This window comes from Corythoichthys intestinalis, chromosome 12 (genome assembly GCF_030265065.1).
Source record: "Corythoichthys intestinalis isolate RoL2023-P3 chromosome 12, ASM3026506v1, whole genome shotgun sequence".
Classification (NCBI taxonomy): domain Eukaryota; kingdom Metazoa; phylum Chordata; class Actinopteri; order Syngnathiformes; family Syngnathidae; genus Corythoichthys; species Corythoichthys intestinalis.
In genome coordinates this window covers 54,295,281-54,319,313 of record NC_080406.1, presented here as the reverse complement: position 1 = coordinate 54,319,313, position 24,033 = coordinate 54,295,281, and the positions used below count along the sequence as shown (strand labels likewise).

Genomic DNA, 24,033 nt, shown 5'->3' with positions numbered 1-24,033 from the left:
CCCCCCAGGTAGGACTAATGCCCACCCACACCTGGCATGCTGGTAACACCACTGGTGTGTGTATATATATAGAATATACAGTATATATATATACTTTATATATATACTTTATATATATACTTTATATACACCAGTATATATATATATATATAAAGTACAAATATTTGTTAGTTCAATGACAGATTTTCATAAATGTTCAATATGAGTGCCGCCTGTGACTCTGCACACCTCGAGTCGGTATTTGAGCTCGTGCCAAATGCGCATGTAGCATGTCTTGGGTAACAGTTTCCAGTGCGCTGTAATTCTCTGTTTTGTTGTTTAGTTGGTGACTTCTTTGCAAAATTTGTGAAGAAGGCACGCTTTACTGTCTTCAGTGACTGAGTCCGAGCACACGCAAAATGCCTTTTCTTTTGAAGTGAACGGCATTTCTTAACCTGAAAAGATGGAAATGTCAAACAAAAACTTGAAACGTTTCTACACAAGCTGTGAACATTTGAGGTCATTCCAACGAAAATTGTCAAAATTATTGTCCTACGAAATGGGGACAAACATTTTGTTTTGCGCTTGTACGCTACGTTCACTTATATCCTGGGCTTCGCGCCCCCCCCCCCCCCCCCCCATTCCTAAAACCTAGTGACGCCCCTGCACAATGTTATGTGTACTTATAATTATAATAATTTAATAGACAAATGAAACTTTTAACCGTAGTTGCAGAGTTGGGGGGGGGGGGGGCGTTCTGCGTCTTCCTGGGGGCGTAACGGAAAATAATTGAGAAGCGCTGTGTTAAATCAACATGAAAAGTAACTTATTGATGCTGTTATCAACTATATGTGACACATAGCACTCTTCGTTTACTCATGCAGCACAATTAAAAGTAGTCCATGTTAAGTACTCTGTTCCTCTTCAGTACATTTCCACTGACACTGGTCCTTTAAATCAACTTTGCTGTGGATGTTTGAGAGGGGGATGTGAATGAAATCCAGCCATTCATAAAAATAGGTCATGGCCGCTCTCCGATTGGTTGAACGGGATTGTTTGCATAATTCATGAGCTATCGTGCCTCTATTGGCTGCGTTGGTGAACAGACAGGTTCCACTGGCCAATCCATGCGGGTTTACGCGTTGCGTTCATACCCAGTGGGCAAAGCCAGTGGAACCATGAACGAAGGGCTCAGTCAAGTTTTGTGAGTGGAGACGAGCGCATCAACCAGGAGCGTGTTGCACCGCTAGCTACCCGTTCGGCTTTCCTCCCCCATTTTGTGGACATTTTATGTGCATTCTTTGCCTGAAGAGGAAATATTAACCGAGTCGAGGTAAGCTTCATGTCTGTTTTGCACGGTAGCAGGGAAGTTTTTTGTGCTATTTTTTTGTCTTGTTTTTTGCGAAACAGTTAAATGTTTGAGGCGTGCGAGTGTAACGCCTTTTTAGCAAAGCATTCACTTTGTACTTGCACTTTTTACGTATTTGTATGAAGCAAAATTTATGATACAAGAACGAGTGTATCGTGTTACTTGTGTTGTTTTGACTTATCAACAGAGAGGCGGAGTGTTCGTGACCCCCCCCCCCCTTTTTTTTTTTTTTTTTTTTTTTTTTTTATGAATGGAGGAGACTTTGGTCCCCCTCCTCCTCCGCGTTTCCACACGGATCAAATTTCACTTCATTGAGAAAAACAAGGTGACGAAGGGTGGGGGAAGGGCGCAGGAGAGTAAAAGGGGGTGTTGTGTGACACCCCCACCACTATCAAATACACGGAGGTAAAAAAAAAAAAAAAAAAAAAGTTAACAAAAGTTTGTTCCTCCGACGTAAATGTTGCACAATCCAAGCTGGGAAACCACATAGTGGATAATGCGTTCACCGACCTTTTTTTTATCCTTTTTTTTTTTTTTTTTTAAAGGCTACAACCCTTCATTGGAGAAGTGAATATTTTGGGTTAAAAGATAAATAAACACTTTGAAAACTCTCCTCAACATCCCATTTCGGGTCATTGTACGACACAATATTAGCTAGGGCTGCAGTTATCGATTATTTTAGTAATCAATATAGTTAAACCGAATCATTAAGTAATCAGATTAGGAACATTTAATGCGTTGTAGAATAAATTAAGAGATGTAAAAACAAAGGCTTGTTGAGATTGCACTTTCAAAAGAGACTTAAATGTGAATACAAAATGCAGAGGGTTTCTTAAAACAATGCAGAATTGCACTCGAGCTTAAATGCTATAAAATGTTTTTTTTTTTTTTTTAACAATGCTCTTAACAAATTTTTCAAATAGATATTCCCACAAGAACCTGCTAAATATACCTATAAACTAAATTACAAATACCTAAAAAAAAAAAAAAAGACATTATCTCAAACAAAAACTTATGTTGGTTGTAACAGGGAGCAGCAGAATTCAGCCATGTTCAAGGTGCTATGTCATATTCACTGTTGCAACTAGAGGGAAGTGTATCCACCCAAAACAATAAAACTAAATGCAAACACTTTCAAAACCAACCATTACAAAACTACTCTTCCGTAATTCAATGAATCCTCGCAAAATTTACTCCAAAGCTTTTTTTCGAATTGATTTACTCGAGTTAATTGATTAATCATTGCAGCACTAATATTAATATTTGGTACAGAAATGTGAACTACATGACACAAAATGTGTTGTCCACGTATGTGGACATAAAGTCTTAATTATGAATATACTTATATATTTTATATAACTTATAATTTATTATATTTATTTTTACGAATGAATGATTAATTAAAAAGAAACATAATGAAAATGAATAAAAACAGAAACGCACTCTGGTTGTGGACCCCGATAAGTTTTTTTGTTTTTTTTAATAGTATTGAACTCATTGCTAGTAATTGAAAACGACAGACATCCAGTTCATTCAAACTGGAAAGACTGATTTTGAATGCTCATCTTTCAGCGATCTCTCCCAGCCAAGACGGATTGGGCGTCTAGGTGCAGTGGTTCTTAACCTTGCTATAGGTACTGAACCCCACAAGTTTCACAGGTGTTTCGCACTGAACCCTTCGGGATTAGATAATAAAGCATTTTTTTTTTTTAATTCAAAACTAATATAGCTACGCTAGCTAGTTAATAATTTAGCAAATTCCCGTAAGAAATTCTTCTCATTTGGACAGCATGTTTTATAAACTGGTCAAAATTTGAGACCACGTTGCCCATTGGTCTGTTGTATTCCCTCATACCAAGTGCGAGTCAACCTGCCACTCCTCCCATCAGATCGAGGAATAGCAGTTAAAACCAGGAGCAAACCAGTCCAAAACTTGATCTAAAAACCCACTTTGCCTCGTTTTAATCAGCAAACGAAAATAGGGCTCTGTTTGCCAAACCTCCTAGACCTACTCACTGAACCCCTGGGGTTCATTTGAACCCAAGTTGAGAACCACTGGTCTAGTGCCTCCAACGCCAGCCAATGCCCTATAAAGGGTTAATAGCATTTGCTTTTGTAACTTTTGAAAAATGGGCTATAGTTGCGTAATTTAAGAACATTTCTACCTGCAAATAGTGGTCGATAAAGAACTCCCTTTTTTTACTTTAGTAAAAGTACAGATACAAGTGCAAAAATTACTTAATGAAAAAATTAGTAGTACATTGCAAACATGTAATATACGTATACTATATACTGTATATATGGTATGTATGTATATGGCGGAAAACACTCAGGTGACATTAAGTTCGCCTCTGAAACCCCCAGTTTGGCCATATTTCAAAATTGTCCAATATGCACCTGTGATACATCATTGGAAAGCTTAAAATCTCAATTTTCTGGGGGAAGAAAATTTTTGAACAAGAGGGCATTTTAAAAAAATAAAATAAAAAAAAAAACAGCAAAACCCTATCTGGAGGTGAGAGCACACGAGAGCAGAATTAAAGACTCCATGACTTTAACGAGATATTACTTACCTTGTTTCGATCCAAAAACTCGATGTTGCATGTATCACTGAGTGTTTTTGACACAGCTGGGAATGGCCACAGCTGGATTTATGTGGAATTTTATGGGTGAAACATGGTAATATAACAAGGGTCGTGATGCAGAAATCGCAGACATCAAAGAGTAATTGAGATTTTCATTTTCCGAAATTAACCCTTTTAAACATTATTTTTCATTTTTTCTTTGTTTGGATCGATAATTTATCATTTAATATATTGGGGAAAATGCGAAAGTAAGAAAAAAAATACAATCAAGCGATAGTTATGAGGTAGATATCCGTGACTTTTTTACAGACACCATTTTTTTCATTGTGACGTAATTTGTTTAAAAGTTTAAAGTATGCCAGTGAATAATTTTTTTTATGCCGTTTTTTTTTTAAACGAAATATTAGACACAATTAATTATTCTAAGATAAAAATTACAGACATTTTGAATAATAAATTTAATTAATTAACTTCGTTTTATGGCTGGGTTGAAATAAAAGCGCCTACGCGATGTCTGTAAATGGGTGTTTCCAGAGTAAAACGGAGAAATTAAAAATAGTTTGGGGGCTTAATACACCATAAATCTTCTATAGCAGCATACAGATGTATTGTTCTGTCAAACACAACAGTTCTTTTGGCTTAAAATACAGCAGTTTCTTATAAAGAGGAGTGCAAGAGCAGAAACTGCTTTTTCAGTATTGTCTGTGTTTTCCACCACACACACACACATATATATATATATATATATATATATATATATATATATATTAGGGCTGTCAAATTTATCGCGTGAACGGGCAGTAATTCATTTTTTAAGTAATCACGTTAAAGCATTTAACGCAATTAACGCATGCGCGCCACGACCCACTCACGCATAGTCGCAAACAGCCTACAATGGCGCCAGTTTACTTATAACAGAACTAAGAAGCAGCGTCATGTGAGAGGAGTACATACAAGCATTCATTGGGGCCGTGCTTTTAAATGGAAAAACCTTTATCAACTCTCCCACACCTACTGTAAATATTGTTGGGAAGAATGACAGGAGATGACATTTTTCTTAACACCCTGTATTGTACCCACCGCAGAGAAGATATAGCATTTGCAGCCACCATACACAGTCATGGTTGCACCACTTCCCGTCATGCATTTGGGCAGAACGGTCGCTACACTATAATTTACTGAAACCTGCACAAATACACTAGATGGCCATTTTTAGTCACAATATACAAACTCACATTTATCCTTTAAGAATTACAAGTCTTTCTATCCGTGTATCCCTTTCACAGAATGAATGTTAATAATGTTAATGCCATCTTGTGGACTTATTGTTATAATAAACAAATACAGTACTTATGTACTGTATGTTGAATGTATATATCCGTCTTGTCTTTCCATTCCAACAATAATTTACAGAAAAATATGGCATATTTTAGAGAGGGTTTGAATTGCGATTAATTATGATTAATTAATTTTTAAGCTGTGATTAACTCGATTAAAAATTTTAATCGTTTGGCAGCCCTAATATATATATTTATACATAAATCTCGTGTTGCTGCCTCTCATTCTCTGTTACGGCATAGTTGCATGGGGCTTATCGATTGCGCAGGAGGCATGAAAACGAAACTTCAATTCAAAATGAGGAGAAAAAAAACCAAAAGTAACGTGTGACGCAGGCGACAATTTGAAAAGTGGTGGAAGACAAAGTGCAGCCTAACCCTAACCTGTTGTCAAATGTTGTGAAGTAAAAGTAAAAAGTACCACTTCATATTTGTACTCAAGTAAAGTACAGATATACAAAAATGTACTTAAGTACAGTGACGAAGTACTTCATTACATTCCACCACTGCCTGCAAGTGAAGTACACACAAGGTTTCGGATGAATGTACGTGTCAGGGCTTTTTTAACGATCAAATGTTAACTTGCGTGACCTGAACGTGGCGCCACACATACACACTCATGTTCTAAGTGCTATCTGCTCAGCGTCTGCAGTAATTGCCTTCAGCTATGCTTTATTCGTCATCCATTAACGAAAGATAGCGGAGTGAGTCATATCTCTGGTCCCGCAGAGAGCTGTGAGAATGGAGGCCACTGCCGGCTGCTGCCTATTGTTGCAAAATACAACTTTTTAGTGTCCTTTCTGACTCGTTTATAATAGTGATGGTGAGTTCAAGGGCTGGCCTTCTTACGTCCTCAATCAATGAGAAGCTTTAATAATGTTTTTGTCAAGATGTACAAGCTGATTATACAGGAAAACGTTTGTCAATGGGACCGGCTTATGTAACTGCATTATGCGTGTTTACGTTGTACGGCTTCCTAATGCCTGACACGGCTCAAGTCGTAAAATGCTGCTTGTTTGTTGCAACATGGCCAACACTGCTGACATACATTATGTTTGTGTGGCTTTTTGTCTTCTTCTAGTGACCTGTAAAGTGCCCTCACTTTAACACAAGCCCCCCCTTCCCCTAGGAATCTGGAAACCGAACATGGACGGCTTCTACGACCAGCAGGTCCCGTTCATGGTCCCGCCCAGCGTAAGTGGCACATGTCACATGCATCAAATGAGGGACAGCCCATAATACATCATTTGATTGGCAGAGCCGCCTTTAGTTTGATGTCATCCGACCACTGTTAAAGTGCACTTTCCCCATGTTCTCACCCATAACAGTCTCATGTGGAGGAACACGGCAGGGTCTACAATGACAGGAAGAGGAAGTTTGTAGACACTGAGCTCGCCCAGGACACGGAAGGTGAGCGACCTAAAGCCTACCGTCAAATAAGAGAATGTCATTAAGAGCATCGTTGAATTCACAGAACTCTTCCAAGATCTCAGTCAGCTGCAGGATATCTGGATTGCAGAGGGTGAGCGCCTCTCGGTTTACGATCTGAGAACCTTTGTTGTATCGTTTCTTGCTATATGCTGAGTCGGAGTTTTGAGGTGGAATATTAACTTAAGAATGAAGTACTACTACGGTATTGTGTTTTGCAACAAGAGGGAAATGGTCAAAGTCCTTGCATGTAATAATCTGCTGACTGATTTTTTTTAATAGATGGTTAGTGTTTTTCCAATTCCGTGTTTCAACATTTTGCCATCCTTTCCATTTACAGCCCAGGTGCCAGATGATGAGCAGTTCGTGCCAGACTTCCAGTCAGATAGCTGTGAGTACTTCTTCATGAACGTTATGCCGATGTCCGTGGATGTTAGTCCAGACTTTGCCGTTTTTCGTGGTTAAAGTGGAGCATTGGGATGCGTTCCTTTAACAGTATTTCCTGATGTCATAATCACATGAGTCCAAGTCACCTTTTTTCAGAAGTGGGTAGAGTAGCCAAAAATTTTACACAAGTATGAGTAGCCTTACTTCAAAATAATATTTTTCAAGTAAACGCGGCCGTGGCGCGGTTGGTAGCTTGATTTGTCCTGGGACCGAAGGGTCAGTGGTTTGATTCCCGGTTATGACTGCCCACTGTCGAAGTGTCCTTGGGCAAGGCACTGAACCCTAATTTGCCCCCAATGGGTTTGCAGCGCCTTGCATGGTAGCAGTTCCATTCGTGTGTGAATGTGTGTGTGAGTATAAATGTGTGCTAATGTAAAGCGCTTTGGGCTTTGTAACAGTGTAGATAAATGTGCTATATGAGTACTCTCCATTTACCATCCATTTAAAAGTAGTCATCCAAAAAAGGTAGTGAAGTACAAGTAAAAAAGTATTTGGTGAAAATAATACTCAAGTAATGAGTGACATTGGGATTAACTCCTTAAAATGTTTTTTTTTTTTAAACAATGGTAATTTTTTTCTCAGCACAGTTATCTATATGAACATAGTTATCTATATGAACTGTTATTATTATTATTATTATTATTACAAAAAAAAAATCATTGAATTAAGGCGAGAGATTTTTTTTTTTTTTTTTTTTTACAGAAATGAAGAATTATTTGTCCAAAGAAAATGAGTGTCATCTCGTAGTGAAAACACATTTCTTACTATGAAACTAAAAGGATCATATCTGCATAGTGAAAACACATTTCTTATTATGAAACTAAAAGGATCATATCTAGAGATGTCCCGACTAGTCGACATAGTCGAAGTCATTGATGACGTAAATCCGTCGACGAGCACAACATCCCGTCGACGGTTAATGAATGGTTAAAAATATATGTGCGTGGAAAGTTCAGAATGTCGGATGCTCTGTATGCAAGCGGGAAAAGTGGCACAAAGCCAAAAAAAGCGCACCAGAGTTTCCAAAACATTGACTTATTTCAAAGAAACAAAGGAGGGTACACTCTTCTGTTCTGTCTCTTCAATGCCAAGCTTGGCTGCACGTCGGCCGTGAATAAACACCTCAAGCGCCGTCACCCAGTTTGTAATTTTTTTTTTTGTTTTTTCATTTTTTTTGTACACCAGAGGGTGCTGTCGCTTTACTAAATAATGATGTTTCATTGTCAATGGGCCTATAAGTGCTTTTAGTATTCTTCTTAATGATAATTGAAAGGTTTATTTCATGTTATGGTTTATTTTATGGTATACACAATTATATAAGGTTAAAAGGTCATAAATATATACAGTATATACAGTGATTGCACTCAAGGGAGAGATTGTCAATGATAAGGTAATAATTTAAGGTAAAGGCAATTCAGAAAGGCAATTCATTGATATATAAATAAGGTTTAAAAGGAAAAAGGTGAAAAGTTTTTGTTAATTTCTAATTGTGTTGTTTTATTTGTGTGCACCGTAGCTCTTACAGTGTGTTTACATCAAGGATGGAATAAAAGTTGTAAACCATCAGTTTAAGAGACCATCTTTCCAATCGGGATGCTACACTAGTTAATTCTATCAGCATTTGAACTCATTGTTTATTTGTGATTTATTATTGTTATTTACGTGTTTATTTGTACTTTAATAAATAATTTAAGTGTTCCAATATGTTTTTGTGAATTGATAAGAATTCCATTGCTAAATTAGTAAAAAAAAAAAAAATTTAATTATTAGATTAGTCGACTAATCGTAAAAATAGTCGGCTGACTAATCGGGAGAAAATTAGTTGTTTGGGACAGCCCTAATCATATCTCCAGTTTTCAGTGGTAAAAACTGAGAGAGAGATTAAAAATGCGCTTTTGACAGCTATGTCAAGTAATGATTTTTTTTTTTTTACGGAATTTAAAGACACCACGTGATTGAACAGTTGTGATCGTAGACCAGCAAGCTTAAGTCTGATTGGTATAATGGAGTGATGTAATTATTGTTGTGACGTCTCATTGGTGAAACTGGTAGTTCCACTGTTGGAAGGTAATTTTTTTTCAAAACGTTACTCAAGTAAATGTAACGCATTACTACCCACCTCTGCCTGTTTTTGATGCTCTGCATAAATAAATTCCCGACCCGATCCCTCAGAAAAGTGTAGGCGTAGGAAAAAAAGCACCTCAACATGTCTTTCCTTTCCCAATTTGAACAAACAATATAACAGCCACATAAAAAGGATTATTTGTACAGCAGCGGTTTCAACAAAAATTCACAAATCTTTTTATTTGCAATTTAGTTGTGCAGCACAAAATAAGGAGAACCAACTAGGTTATCCCACTTTAGTCCAATCTGGGGAACTAATTTGTTAATACCAGGGAGGGCGGACGCTACATTCAAGTTGTGGCACTTATGGCGTCTTAAAACCATACAGTAGATGATTTTTATGTTTCTGACACAAGTATCATGACATCCTTTGATCAGTTAAGAGTGAAATTTGTACTTGACAGGGAACACATTTTTAAATACTTGCAACTCAGGAGTTTTATTGCAAATGTATTGCACTAGTATAGAAATTGAATTATGGACCCTCTGCCAAACAATGGGTGATGATCAGATGCCGTCAGTAATACCTCTAGAATGCACGGCATATATTTTGAAGGGCAAATAACAGACTATTGAGGTCTTGTGGGCACCTTTTATTAGTTATGTCAAGAAGATGAAATGAGGTTCACTGGATGAAGCTGTGGACTGCAACTTTGTGTTTATGGAGGATAAAGGGGGTGGGTAAAGCTGGAGGTTAATAATGGTAGAGGAACAATTTTGGGGGGTTTTTTTGTGTTGTTGGTGGTTTTTTTTTTTTTTTTTTGTGGAATTGTTTTGATGGTGTTAATTATCAGTTTGAAAATCAATAAAAAATACTTTGCTGTTCAAATTTTGTTTCAGTAGTGCAAATATAAATATGTCTATACAGTGTAGTAGTAGTAGTATAGTCAAAATGGATTGGAAGTCTATCGCTGTCAATGGAAGCCAATGAGTTAATGAGTTGAATACATTTTTGTACTGAATACATTTTAAGACCTGATGTTTTTTTTTTCTTTTTTTTTTCTTTTCTTTTTTCTTTACCCGATTTTGATCCTGTGAAAATGACGTGCTCGGGCCCAATTTCCAATTGGAGACATTCCCTAGTATTTCCCACAAACTTTCACTGACCTGACGTTTGGGTCAGTTGTTGTTTATTAAAATGTCTTAATCCCGTCAAGGACAAACGTCATCCTTTGTCCTCAGATGTCCGATTTGGGCTTGTGTGCGCTCTCTTTTCCGCCTCTCCCTCTCAACCATTTTGAGTTTAATCAGCCGATTGGCATGGGGCATCACATGAGCCAAGCTCCTAATCTGATTTCACACTTTCCCGCACTCGGGCCCCGCTGCCGGAGCAGACCAGATTCCAGTGGATAGGGCGGTCTCTTACAGCCTCCACCCTGCTTTCCACAAATGTCTGTGTTTGTGTACGCAACCCTGTTCCGAAAGGTATTTTTCCGGCTACGGCTAGTTTATTTTGGTCAAATAGGGAGAACGTGTGGCTTGTAGTATGATGTTGCAATCAGAAGTTTAGCAACTGAATAATCAGAGGCGGGTAGAGTAGCCAAAAATTTTACTCCAGTTAGAGTAGCCTTACTTCAAAATAATATTACTCGAGTAAAAGTAGAAGTACTCATCCAAAAAAATAAGTTAAAAAGTATTTGGTGAAATGAATACTCAATTAATGAGTAACATTGTGAGTAACTGCTAAAAATATATATAGATATATTTTTTAAACAATGTTTTTTTTTAACTGTTATTATTTTTACTGTACTACATCATATTACACAACCATATTAAGCCCAATTAAAAAAAAAACAAAAACAAAAAAACGTTGAATTCCACGGAGAGAAAAAAATCTACAGAAAAGAAGCATTATTCGTCCAAAGAGCATGAGTGCCTTTTGGTGGAGAAATCATACTTCCTATTATGAAAGGATCATATCTCCGGTTTTCCATGGTCAATCGGTGCCAAATAAAAACAGAGACAAATAAAAATCCGCGCTGTTGCATGTTGTTGACGGCTGTGTCAAATACTTAATTTTTTACGGTGCTTTAAAGACGCCCCATGATTGAACAGGCTGGCGTAATCATAGAACAGCAAGATTGGAGTACAGTAATTGAGTCATGAGATTATTTTTGCGCCGTCTTATTGGTGGTACCAGTTGAGCCACTGTTGGCGTCTCTGGCAAAAAGTTAAATAAAAATAAAAAACTCGTACAATATAATATGTAGAATAAAGAGGACAAATGTAGCGACTAGTGTAGCAGAATAAGAGTAGCGTTTCTGCTTCACAAATCTACTCAAGTAAAAGTCAAAAGTACGGCATAGTGAAGAAGTACATTTTTCTCAAAAAGTTACTCAAGTAAATGAAATGCATTACTACTCAGCTAGCTCTGGGAATAATCATAGCAGTGGAAGTGAAAAGAGTTTGCAATGTTGCTTCTGTGTGAATGTAAGCCGAGTTGATGCTGGGGGCAGCAGTTGCCAGGCTGCAGGTGGCATTCTATTCAAGATGAATGGTTGCAATGAAGCTGATCTGATGAATCACATTTTTTTTTAACATGTAAGAAATACAAAAGTTTGGGTCCCTGCAGACCCTGTGAGTAAATAATGCCTTTAATCAGTACATTTTGGGCGAAAGGCACCCATCTCTGAGAAACAGTAGAGTAGCCAAATATTTTAATCAAGTACCGTGTTTTCTGCACTACAAGGCGCACCTAAAGCTGTCCATTTTCTCAAAAGCTGGGGGTGCGCCTTATAATATGCGCCTTATAAATGGATCAATATTGGTTAATCATGACACTTTAGCTTAGCTTCATCTAGTCTCGTGGATGCATAAATCTACTACAAATACAACTACAACAACAGGGGGACCCAAAAACAACTTTTTAACAATCCAATAAAACCAAGAGTGATGTTAGAAAAATATTTCATTAATAGTAATTGGAACCTTAAAACATTCCATCTAAGAAACAACTATGTAATTTTAATTTTAAAATTATGTCCTTTAAATTAGAGATAGACTGATATATCGGGCCGATATTTAGAAATTGGACGTATATCAGTATCGGCCTTTTTTTTAAACCCGACCAGCCGATATATAAAAGTTCATTAAAACTTGGGATAGGGACTAGGGATCTTTTCAGAAGATCGGATTTGGGTGAAAATAATCGGATTTTTAATTTTAAAAATATGTTTTTGTTTTTCTGCTTCATGCTCGTACAGCCTCACTCTCCCTCCTGCTGCTTTTCTTGGTCAGCAGTGCATTGCTTTGCTTGTTAAATTTATCGATGATTGACAGGCATTGAAGCTTTGGTCGTGCCAGAGAAGCTTGGCAGCGCTACCTTCAAAGACACCGAATGTGTCAATCATCATTTAGCTTGTTAAACAGTAGTTTGCTGTGGTAACTCAATCTATGTGTGTATGCGTGCAGCTGTTCTCATCAGTGAGTGGATTTGACCTGAACCATTCAATAAAGATAAGATTTCTCAACGTTATTCTTGTCTACAAATAATTCGCATTATGAAGGCGGCACGGTGGGACAGTAATATGTTAATTTATTTATTTATTTTTTTTTTTTTTCCCTGCTACAACACTGTTTTTCCGGAGAGCTATTTATTTAACATTTTATTCAACTGTGCAAGAGATGTTTCTGAGTCTAGGAAATTCAGGCAGTTCTGGAGCTTTTTTTTTTTTTTTTTTTTTTTTTTTATAATTGTGATTCAATAAACAAGCTTTAGGCATTTCACTGAAGCTGTGTTTGCATTATTCCATTTTTTATGCCAATTTTTACACTTTTACAAAGTGAATATCTGCTATAAAAATCTATGATCTGCCCCTATAACTACTAAGTATCGGTATCGTTCCTGAAAAACGGTCAATCTCTACTTTAAATGGCGCTCTCCTGCAGGAATGCATTCTTGAAATCTGCTGTTGACCACTTAAAAATAAATAAATGAATAAATAAATTGTAAATAATAAATTCAGTATTCCAGCTCAGATGAGGAATTATTGGGGAATAATAGAAGATTTCAAGAATGCATTTGTACAGGAGGATGCTATTTAAAGAACATCATTTTTGAAAAAGTGAAAATTCCATCACTGTCTCCTAATAGGCAAGTTTTAAGGTTTAATTTGCTATAAACAAAATATTTTTCTTCCTTCACCCTTGGTTTTATTGGATTGCTAAAAAGTTCCCGTTTTTTGGGGGTCACCCTGTATTTGGATTCCCTTTAGCGCAGCTCCATCTGGTGAATGCATAATGGAACCCCAACCACCACTAGTATTACTACTAATGCGCCTTACAATGTCGTGCGCCTTATATATGAAAACAGTTTTACAATAGGCCGTTCATTGAAGTCTTATACTCCGATGCACCTTGTAGTGCAGAAAATACGGTAAGTTACTTTGCATTGTTTGCGGTGCTAACTGCTAATAGCGTCGCCACAGTGACAGCGGAGCCCCAAAAGAAGGAAAATTAATGGCAAAATTAAACTGGAAACATACAGTAACTAAATTAAATTGCTACTGGATCTTAGAACCGAGTAAGTCCATTGTACATCTTTGGAAGTATGTGGTTTATTTTGTTGCTGATGCCGGCCAAAAATGATGTAATGTCCTGGTTATAATGTCCCGCGCCCCACCCTCCCTGAACAAGAGTGCCGAATCGCCAACACTAGAAAAGTCTGAAAGTGTCCAACCTGGGTAATTCCCGGTACAGCTCCCCATGTCTCAAAGCCATGCCACTGGTGAATCTTGCATCATTTTACAAGGGGATTATAAATCTGAAAGGGGCTATGTAGAGCCACTGTGGGCAACTCTGGATAAAAGTAATGTAAAATCTAATACATAGAACAAAGAGAGAAAATTTTCCGATTTTTTTACTTGAGTGGAGTTAGAGTAGCATTCCCACTCCTTCACTTAATCTACTCAAGTAAAAGTAAAGCGTATGGTGTGGTAAAACTACTTTTAGAAGTAGTTTTTTCATGTAAGACATACAAAACTTACAACTTTGCAGACCCTGTGAATAAATTATGGCTTTTATCAATACATTTTGGACCAGTGAGAGGCACCCATCTCTGAGGAGCAGCACAAGGCAACAGTTTAGCAGACAAGGATCAGTTCAGGAATATTCCTTTTCTTTCTGTTTACCTTCTGTCAGTAGAATAGCCAAGGCCACAATGCAGAATGTAATGGGGGAGTAAAGTTGTAAACCATGGTAACATAATTTGTTTTGCATCATTTGAGAGGAAAGAAAAATCTTTGCCCCACCATTAGGCTTCAGAGTGAGCACACACAAGCTCGATGTTTGCTCGGCCGCAGTCCATCAACGCCCTCATCATCTAACGCCCTCTCCTCTTTGAGATCTAGTTTCTTCCTAGCCATTATGCGGTGCCCTAGTGACTGCAGCTGGTATGCAGAGGGCTGAATCTCTGGTCTTGTGGTTACAGCAGCAGTGGGGGAAGAAAATCATTCACTAACATTAGATTGCAGCTTCACTGATTCATCGGTATTGGAATTATGTCCGTCCTAATGGGAATCAGACGTAAAGATTAATTGGTTTTGTGTCTAGTGAAGTTTAAATCACGCCAGTTATACAACCATGACTGCTAAGTGACTTTGGACAGATGAGGCAATACATGCAGGCATTGTACACAAGATGTGCTAAATATGATTAAGATAACTGTTGCACTTCTGCCTATGGCTTCAATTATGGAGGTGGTATCTGGACTTGATCAGTTTTGTTGTCTCTTTGTTTCTGTCCAGTGATGTTTCATGGACCGCCACTAACCAAGATCAAACGTGAGCTCACTCCCTCCAAAGAGCTGTCCCCTTGTCACCAGGATAGGAGTCCCATGCCCTATGGAGAGAAGTGCCTTTACAGTTACAGGTACGTGATGGCAGAAAATAATTTGAGGAAGAATTAACAATTCTTCGGTAATTAATGCTTACCCTTCACATGCAGTGCCTGCGACAGGAATTCCACTCCTGGCTTCAAACCATTAACCCCTCCCTCCACGCCAGTGTCTCCATGTGGGTCCACCAGCACAGCTGGAGCACGCACCCTCAACGAACCAAGTCCTCCCCCATCTACCAATGTAACCAGCCTGAACCATGGAGCAAGGCCGGTGCATGTTCCGCAGCAGCAACAGCCCCTCACACAGAGTGCGGGCCTGCGAAACCAGCCGCCACTATCTGTCCACAGCCCACCGTTTGCCGTGCCGTGTGCTGTAATCGGTCAGGATGCCAATAACTTCCCACCAGAGCACAGGTAAGTACTCTCTTCTAAGATTCAGGACTTGGTTCTTGGCACAACACAGAACAGAAAATGATCATACTGTAATCTCTTATGTTACGTTTCTCTATTGTCCGTAGGTTCCAAAGGCAGTTGTCAGAACCATTGCTACCTTTTCCCCCGTCAGAGAGTCAAGGGCGGCCACACTTCTTGCCCCAGCTGGCGAACAACAACGGTCGGCCACTGTACCATCGGCAAATGTCCGAACCACTCGTGGCCGTACCGCCGCGTTGCTTCAAACAAGAACTCATTGACCCGAGATACACAGAGCAGGGCGTTCCCAGCGTAGGCCCGCCAGCTCCCTCGCAGCAGGCGTCGTTTCACCCCGCAGCCATCAAGCAGGAACCCCGCGACTTCTGTTTCGATTCCGGTGAGCGACGCTTTATAATTTGTCCTTTAGGCTGAGTAGCTCAGGGTTAGGAATGTGCCTGGCCATGTTTGTTCAGGCTGCTGACACATTAATGCAAGTTTTAGCATGTAATGGTGGCATGGGTGCACAGGTACTCCCTTTCACGCTTGCACTTTCGGAGTTTAATCTGATCATTCCTCCCGTGTCACGGCAGTTAAGTAAAAGTGGGTCTTTCAGCTCAGCTTAAGCCTCTAAGGGCAAAAAGTAAATGGGTCATCCAGCCAGGTGGCAAGAAGCGCCTTACTGAGCCTACCTGGAATAGATTGAGGCCAAAGTCCTCGGAGGACTTTAAGGCCGGCAAGGTACAAAGTGTTGATAATGAAAGCCTTAAATTTCTCTGCTTATGGTAAAAGAAAAAGCCAAACATTTGTCAACCCAGCTCCTGGTGGGTGGGGAAACCTGTGATCATCAAATGAGATTCATTCTTTTGTCAGTTGCTACATATCGAACAACCAACCGACTGTTGTCCTACACCCACACACCAGCTGTTATGCTCTGCGGCATTAACATCATCTTTTGCTGAAACTCTCTAACTTTGAGAGAGGGGAGAAAAACAACGTCATGTACTCTCCTTTTCGGCACAGTGAATGTGACCGGCTGGCCTAGCAGTGATGTAATGACAAATCCTCTTAGCTTCTTATGGCCTTTAAACACCAACGTCACATAGGGCTATCATCTCGAGATGGGCAGAGGATGTCCATGTCGGGATATTGGCTGGGACAGTACTAGCTTTCTATGGCTAAGTAAAACCGTGTATTTAGTGTGTTTCTTTCACGACAGCGACTTCCTGCAGAGTCAAGGTTGATTTCTGTCAATATTATCACTTGATGGGACACAGAATACTGAACAATTGGGTCGTGGTTGGTATGCAGAGACGAGCGGAAGCCAGGCCCCAAAACCCCCATGGGGGACGGCCGCTTGTAACTTGATTATCATTGAGATTTAACACAGCAGCCATAGCGCTAATCCTGTTTAAAGGCTTGTTGGGCGTGCGAGGGGTGGAGTGGCTTGTGTGATGCTACTAGGATCTAGGTTTTAGTCCACTCTGAGATATCCGTGTATAGGCGGCTGACTGTTGAAGTTGTTGTCTCATCTGACTGGAAGCAGTAAATGATCGTTCATCTTTAGGCTGCTGATATTTATCAACATGAAGCCAATCACGCAAATCAAAGATGCTATTTAAAGCAGTGTATCTTGATTTGCAAAGTCTAAATATAAATATCAGCTGTTTGGTGGATTTTGATGTGCCACACATTTGAGATGACACCAAAGGTTGGGATGTCTGTGGTCTAAAATTATACGCCCACTATCTTTGTTTTGCAGAGGTGCCCAACTGTCACTCATCCTTTGGGAGAGCGGGGAGCTACTACCAAAATAACCATGAAAGTAAGTCATTGTTTTCCTTTTCTCTCGTGAATTAGAAGTGTTTAGTTCGTGAGGTATTTGCATCCCCTGAGCTGTAGTCAGTCCATCACATATGAACAAGTAGAGGTCAGGGGCATTTTAAATGACCGGTCAGGGGGAAGCAGGAAGTCTATGCTAGCATTACACTGCACTTGGGACTGCAAGACACAATGTTCTAATAATAAACCTTTTCAATTCCAGGCTTCCCCTTCGACAGAGATCCCCAACTCTACTTTGACGATACCTGTGTTGTCCCTGAAAGATTGGAAGGTGAGATGAGGCATGAGCATGATTTCACTCTCCAATTTTTTCAGGTTTCTTCTCTTCTTTGCCATCTGGCAGGAATGTCTCACTTCACTGCAACAGTAGTAGAGCTCAGAACTGAAAAGCTCACATTATTGTAGTTGCTTTTCGACATCTCTTCTATCTATTCTTTTTCCCATGCAGGAAAGGTAAAGCAGGAGCCCTCCATCTATCGAGACGGGCCCCCATACCAGCGCCGTGGCTCGCTGCAACTCTGGCAGTTCCTGGTCACTTTGCTGGACGATCCAGCCAATGGACACTTTATTGCCTGGACAGGCCGGGGAATGGAATTCAAGCTCATTGAACCTGAAGAGGTAAGTGGCTTGGCTGCCACTGTTTTTTTTTTCTTTTATAAACATTACAGATTAGTTTGTAATTTATTGTTCCTCCTTTTAAGGTGGCTCGCCGCTGGGGCATCCAGAAGAACAGACCGGCCATGAACTACGACAAGCTGAGCCGCTCACTGCGTTACTACTATGAGAAGGGCATCATGCAGAAGGTAAAGGCACGTTACCCATTTCTTTTTTTCCATCCTTTTCCATGGCAAGTGAAGCAATTTGGATCAGTGTTGAAATTTGTTTCAAGATAACCAAGTCCAATGTTTTAACTGAATTGTGCTTCTCAGGTGGCCGGAGAGCGGTACGTGTACAAGTTTGTGTGTGACCCCGAGGCCCTCTTCTCCATGGCCTTCCCTGATAACCAGAAGCCAAACCTGAAGGTCGACATGGACAGCCTGCCCAGCCTAGACGATGACACTGTGCCCCTCACTCACTATGAGGAGAACGCTACCTACTTGCTGGACAGCGGAGATCATTGCGTTGCTGGCTTGCCCTTCCCTGACAGTTGCAGCTACTGAACTAACACAGCAAAAATATGCCCAAAGTCTTTTGACGCTTGTCAAATTCAGAGGTGGACTGACGAACTGGCTTCCAGGGACCTTTATGGATGTCCTCCCTGACTGATTTGCGGACAAAAATTGATCCATCGCTACAATGCACCAGTGTAAAAGATGCAAACACGCAGAAGGTCAGAGGATTGATGTACTTCAACTCTCGCGCCCTCCTCCGCAGCGGAAAGAGGCAAGGCCTCAAGACTTCTAATATTACGTAAAGAAGACAACACTCCTTGACTCTGGATCGACAAGAGTAGTGTCTGTGATTTTTTTATTTTGTGACAATCCAGTTTTCCTAAACTACGAAAAGAAATCCAAAATTTAACCAGACTTCATAAATGCAGCACTGTTTTAGAGTTGCCTGTTAGTTTATCGCTCTATTTTTTTTTTTTTTTTTTTGAGATATTGCAGAAAATTTGGCCGAAAATAGCTAAAATTGCATCATCAGTTTTCAGTTTTGAAGACCAAAAGTTTACCACTGAATAGTGTGAAGAACCTTAGTCCTCTTATTATTACGTCATCAAAACATGGCTAGACGCAACACGTTTTCTGATGCTATCTCGCCAACACTACTGGCTCACAGCCAACATGTCCCTGGTTTGGAAAATACTTCCAAATTGAGGACATGTTTGCTCTCTACAAATTCAAGACCGTGGACATGTTAGCTGTGAGCCATTAGTGTTAGCATCGCCTTGTTTTGATGACGTCAAGTCAAAAGGAGTACGGGCTGATTTATGTCTCTGCGTTCCGTTAACAGCAGAGCGACGGCGTAGACCTTATGTCATCATTGAGCATTTGAAGTTCTGCGTCAAGGGAACGCATTGCTCTGTAATACACTGCCAAGCAACTAGAGGGGTGTGGCTTTGTCTTTGTACAGTTTTGGGGAACTCTTGTGGAATTTCTTTCGTTTTCCTCCGGTCATCGACGGAATGGTAATAGAGATGGAACGTGTTTATTTGCAGCTGCAGCTAATCAATACTGAACAAAAAATGTTGTTAATACAAATGTTGAAGCGAAAGCGACACAGAAGACATTTGCAAATGTTTGAAAACGGCGGTGTTGCTGCGCTGAACCGGAAACAACGTTCTGAGCGGACCAATCACAGTCCTTTGACGTCACGTGACGCGTAGTTAGGATTATATGGAGGCGTAGGTCATGCTACGGCGTAGTGTCATAAATCAGGTCTGCATTAACGTCGTAGGTCCGCCGTCACCACAATGCAGAAGCATAAATCAGCCTTAAGGGTCTTCACACTATTTGGTGGTAATATTTCGATCTTCAAAACCAAAATCCGATGATGCATTTTTAGCTATTTTCTGTGACATCTCTACCGATAATGCATTTTCACCTATTTTCAGTCACATCTGTAGTTTTTATGTTTTGGAACCTAAGTTATAACATCAATCAAAGGGCTGTGAATTGCATCAATATATTGTCCAGCAACCCTAATTTGAACTAACAATCATTTCTGTAGATATGACTTTAATGCCACTTTTTGGAACTTCGAGGACAGAGTATTATAGGCTAGTTGGTCAGACTGCTCTCTTGTGTAAATGTCGTTCTTGAATTGTCCTGCCTCTGTAAGAGATTGTATTTGCTGACTGCTACCCTTGGTACAAATCTGTGCTGCATTGTTCAATCAGGAACTTATTAGCACTCATCTATTTTAAAAGGGATGCATATGCAAGTTCATAATTTTCCCACAGTGACCTTTTTATATTTGGTCAATTTGATTTAGTTGTTTTTACGTTGCTGTCTCCACAGTGGTCAATCGGCTCATCCTGAAGGAGTTGGTTTGGCAAAAGTAATGCAGCAATACATGTTGGGGGGGGGCAAGCTTTTTCAGAAACCTTCCCATGATAAGAAAGATGACTTTGCATGGTGGTATAATCAGCGGAGACTGCGTCCACCAACATATCATTTTGTCTTGGGAAATACAGTAAATTTGTATGTTTCTGCATTTTATTTTGAATGAGGGCAAAGCAAAAATTATATAAAGCGTATATTTTTGCTATTCGGCTGCAGTCCATTTTTTTGTAATGTGTCCGCTGTATAGTTCTGGCAACAGCTTTTTTTTTTTTTATTAAGATAAACTAAAATCTCACAGACTCTCACTGCAAGGCATGGAAAAGGCCAGCATTCTGGCTGAAGCCACATTACGGGATGCACAGGGACAGACCGCACTTGTATAGGCTTCTGTTGTCCTAGCCCCCTCTTACATTATGTTCCTTATGCAGCTGAGTTTCATCATGTGTACTGGGTCAAATAAACACTCAAAGCTTCACTGCTTGCTGTGCTGTTGTATTTCTTGATCTTAAACCCTGTGCTCTCCATTAGTGCTTGAAGCTTGACCTGGCTGATACAAGTCACATGCTTTCCTTTCAGATACATTTTCTACATGAATGATTAACCCCGACTCCCATTTGAGGAACACTTTCTGAGTACAGTGTATGTACAGTGTTTTGCTTCCAAACCGATATTGTAATTTATTGTGCACTTTTGACGTGAACAATTTTCATTGGTACTTGGGATTAATCTGTCATATAGAACTGATTGCTCAAGGTAATAGACAGTGTTGTTAATCTTACTTTAACAAATTACAGTAATTTTCGGACTATAAGCCGCTACTTTTTTCCTTCATTTTGAATCCTGCGGCTTTTCAGTGCAGCTTATTTGTTGATTTATTTGGGTTAATAGGTAACACTTTTTATTGACAGCGGTGTCATAAGACCATCATAATTATGGCATGACACTATCATGGGCATTACTGAATGCTAATGACAGATGTCATTTTGTGTCATCCGGCAAATTAACTCCACCTCGGATCTTTTACATCCATTCAAAAGTGACATAATTTGTTGGATGAAACAAAATGACATCTGTCATAAACATTCATTAATGCTCATGGCAGTGTCATGTCATAATTATGATAGTCTTATGGCGCCACTGTCAAAGTGTTACCAAATAGCATAACTAGCAATTAATTAAACAACTGGAACAGTAACTGAATAAATAATTAGCATGTAACATGAATTTTGATTGTTACTTATATCTGGAACGCTGCAATGCATGCTAGGAGGCATGTTGGACAACAAAAGTGTTGACAGCAGGTGGCAGCAGAGGTTGACTGTTTCCCCCAAGGGAGCAGTGTTGGCCAAATGAAGCTTCTTGAAGCAATGAAACTTCACAGCCAATTGATTCAAAGCTTCACGGTGGTTCATTTGGTCTTATGATAGTTTTACGATGCCGCTGTCAAATAAAGTGTTACCGGTTAATATCTTTTGGTGTAAATATCCCATAATACAGTGAGGACAGCTGTGGTTTATAGTCCAGTGCGGCTTATCTATGAACAAATGCCGTTTTCGTGTCACGTTTGGTGGGTGGCGGCTTATAGTCACCTTTTAGTGCGAAAATTACTTTAAGAAAGTAATTAGTTACAGTTACAAATGACTTCTCCCAAAATGTAAATGAGTTATTAACTCAGTTACCTCATTGTAAGAGTAATTAGTTACTCAGCAAAGTAATTGACGTTACTTTTCAGGTTCTACCAATTATTACATTATACATTATATAACATCTTTCACACCAAAGATTTTTATTACATTAACTGATTGAATTGAACTGATTTTTCATTAAAAAAAAAAAAAAACCTAGGTCACACATTTTACTTTTTTTTTTTTACCTATATAAGAGTGCAACAGTATACAAACTTTGACTTTCAAATGCTGTGAGAAAAGCCTTTTTTTCCTGTTGTACTGAAGCCGTACCGAACCGTGACCCCCCCTACCAAGGTACGTACTGAACCATGACTTGTGTGTATTGTCACTCCCCTAATATATACAAATATAAAGCGGTATGAAAAAGTATCTGAACCTTTTAGAATTTCTCACATTTCTGCATAAAATCACCATCAAATGTGATCGGATCTTTGTCAAAATCACACAGATGTAAAAACAGCGTCTGCTTTAACTAAAACCACCCATTTATATACCCTACCCACCGACGTCACAAAACCACGTGCTCGCTGTATGGTTCCGCCCACTTGTCCGTCATTTTGTCTCTGTATTAGCATTGGTTTCAATTGATCGAGGAATTTAAAATGCATTTCATGGAAGACCCGGTGCTTTCTGATGCCGTAAACTCACTGGATGTGTTGCATAAAAGGCGTTATGTGGAAAAGCTTCGTTCTATACAGTCGCCAGATCCATATTTGATGCCTAAATCGATGATTTTTGACCGGCTGCCTTCGCCGTCTCTGCCTGACCCTGATATTTACAACTATCTTGTCCACACAAAATCAGCCTATTCCAGTACTTCTCAAATAGTGGGGCGCGCCCCCCTGGGGGGGCGCAGAGCGATGCCAGGGGGGGCGCATGTGTCCTAGGGGAACATGCTTTTTTTTTTTTTTTTTTTTTTTTGCCGTACTGGAATAAAGTGTACTTGAACATCCACTCAGTGGGTGGCAGTGGCGCTCTCATTTTCAGAGTGCGTGCAGTATTTTTGAACTAAGGAAGAGCACTGACCACACAGAAAACAGATATGAAGAGCGAAGTGCGCCGCCGCCGTTTTCGAAAGCCGTTTTCCGACCGGACTCACTCACGCAGCGACCCACTGTCTTGTCCGGTTCTCACGCCGCCGCCCGAGAAGTGCCATTTTTGGCTTGGGATCGTCACGACGACCGCCCTCGCCTACGGTTCTACCTCGGCCGCCGAGAATGCACTTTTTTCGTGCCGTTTGCCTTTTAGCTTTGACTTTTAATACTGTGGGTGATGAGGAAAGACTGTTTACTGTGTCTAAAAATAATTATAGAGGACCGCCAGAAGCCAAATCAATTAAGACGCCACTTAAAGACATTCGACCCCAATCTCATTGATAAGCCGCTTGATTGTTTTTCAGCGAAAACGTGCCGAATATTGCCAACAATCGTCCTGCTTTGTCAGTGTTATATCAGTAAACCAGTGAGCATTGTTAGCATGCTCATTGCAAAATGACTCCACACCATTGCAAAGGAGGTAATACTGAGTGTGAGCAGCAAAAATAAAAACTGTCCTTCTCTCCAAGGACACTTTTTTTCCTGTATTCATTTTTGTTTTTTCGGTCAAATTTTTTGGCATATTGTCCTCATGAGTGAATGTTTCTAATCAATTTGAATTTGTTATTATTTACTGATTTTATTACATTTTATTTTTCTGTATCAAATGGTCAAAAATGTACCTTGAGTGTATTTTTACAGTTTGAATGTGACTTTTTTTTAAATTCAGGCAAATTGATGCACGTCAAGTCTTCTCTGTTACAAACAAAACAATGTTAATAAAGTTATACTTTATTATAAGTTGATCTATGTTACTTTTTTTCTTTATTAGAAAAAAAGGACACAATGTTAGGCACATGCGTATTTATAATAGTAATTTTGTAGACAAATGATACTATTTACAGTGGCGGCAGAGAGTTTGGGGGGGCGCGAAACATTTACGTCTTCCTTG

The 24,033-nt window shown here is 39.5% G+C and overlaps 1 protein-coding gene across 3 annotated transcripts; it reads left to right on the top strand.

Moving 5' to 3' along the window:
- Positions 1-1,166: 1,166 nt before the first annotated feature.
- etv5a (ETS variant transcription factor 5a) lies at positions 1,167-20,834 on the top strand. Of its 3 annotated transcripts, none has more exons than XM_057853321.1 (13): positions 1,167-1,312; positions 6,352-6,464; positions 6,599-6,680; positions 6,745-6,792; positions 7,039-7,089; positions 15,014-15,137; positions 15,213-15,518; positions 15,623-15,912; positions 17,275-17,337; positions 17,557-17,625; positions 17,803-17,972; positions 18,056-18,157; positions 18,284-20,834. In XM_057853321.1, exons 2-13 carry the CDS (start codon positions 6,417-6,419, stop codon positions 18,512-18,514), a joined length of 1,584 nt encoding a protein of 527 aa, XP_057709304.1. In that variant the 5' UTR covers positions 1,167-1,312; positions 6,352-6,416; the 3' UTR covers positions 18,515-20,834. The 3 variants fall into 3 exon arrangements, with proteins under 3 accessions (XP_057709304.1, XP_057709302.1, XP_057709303.1); XM_057853319.1 differs by having other exon boundaries at positions 18,056-18,163; XM_057853320.1 differs by having other exon boundaries at positions 1,211-1,312; positions 6,400-6,464; positions 18,056-18,163.
- Positions 20,835-24,033: the final 3,199 nt, after the last annotated feature.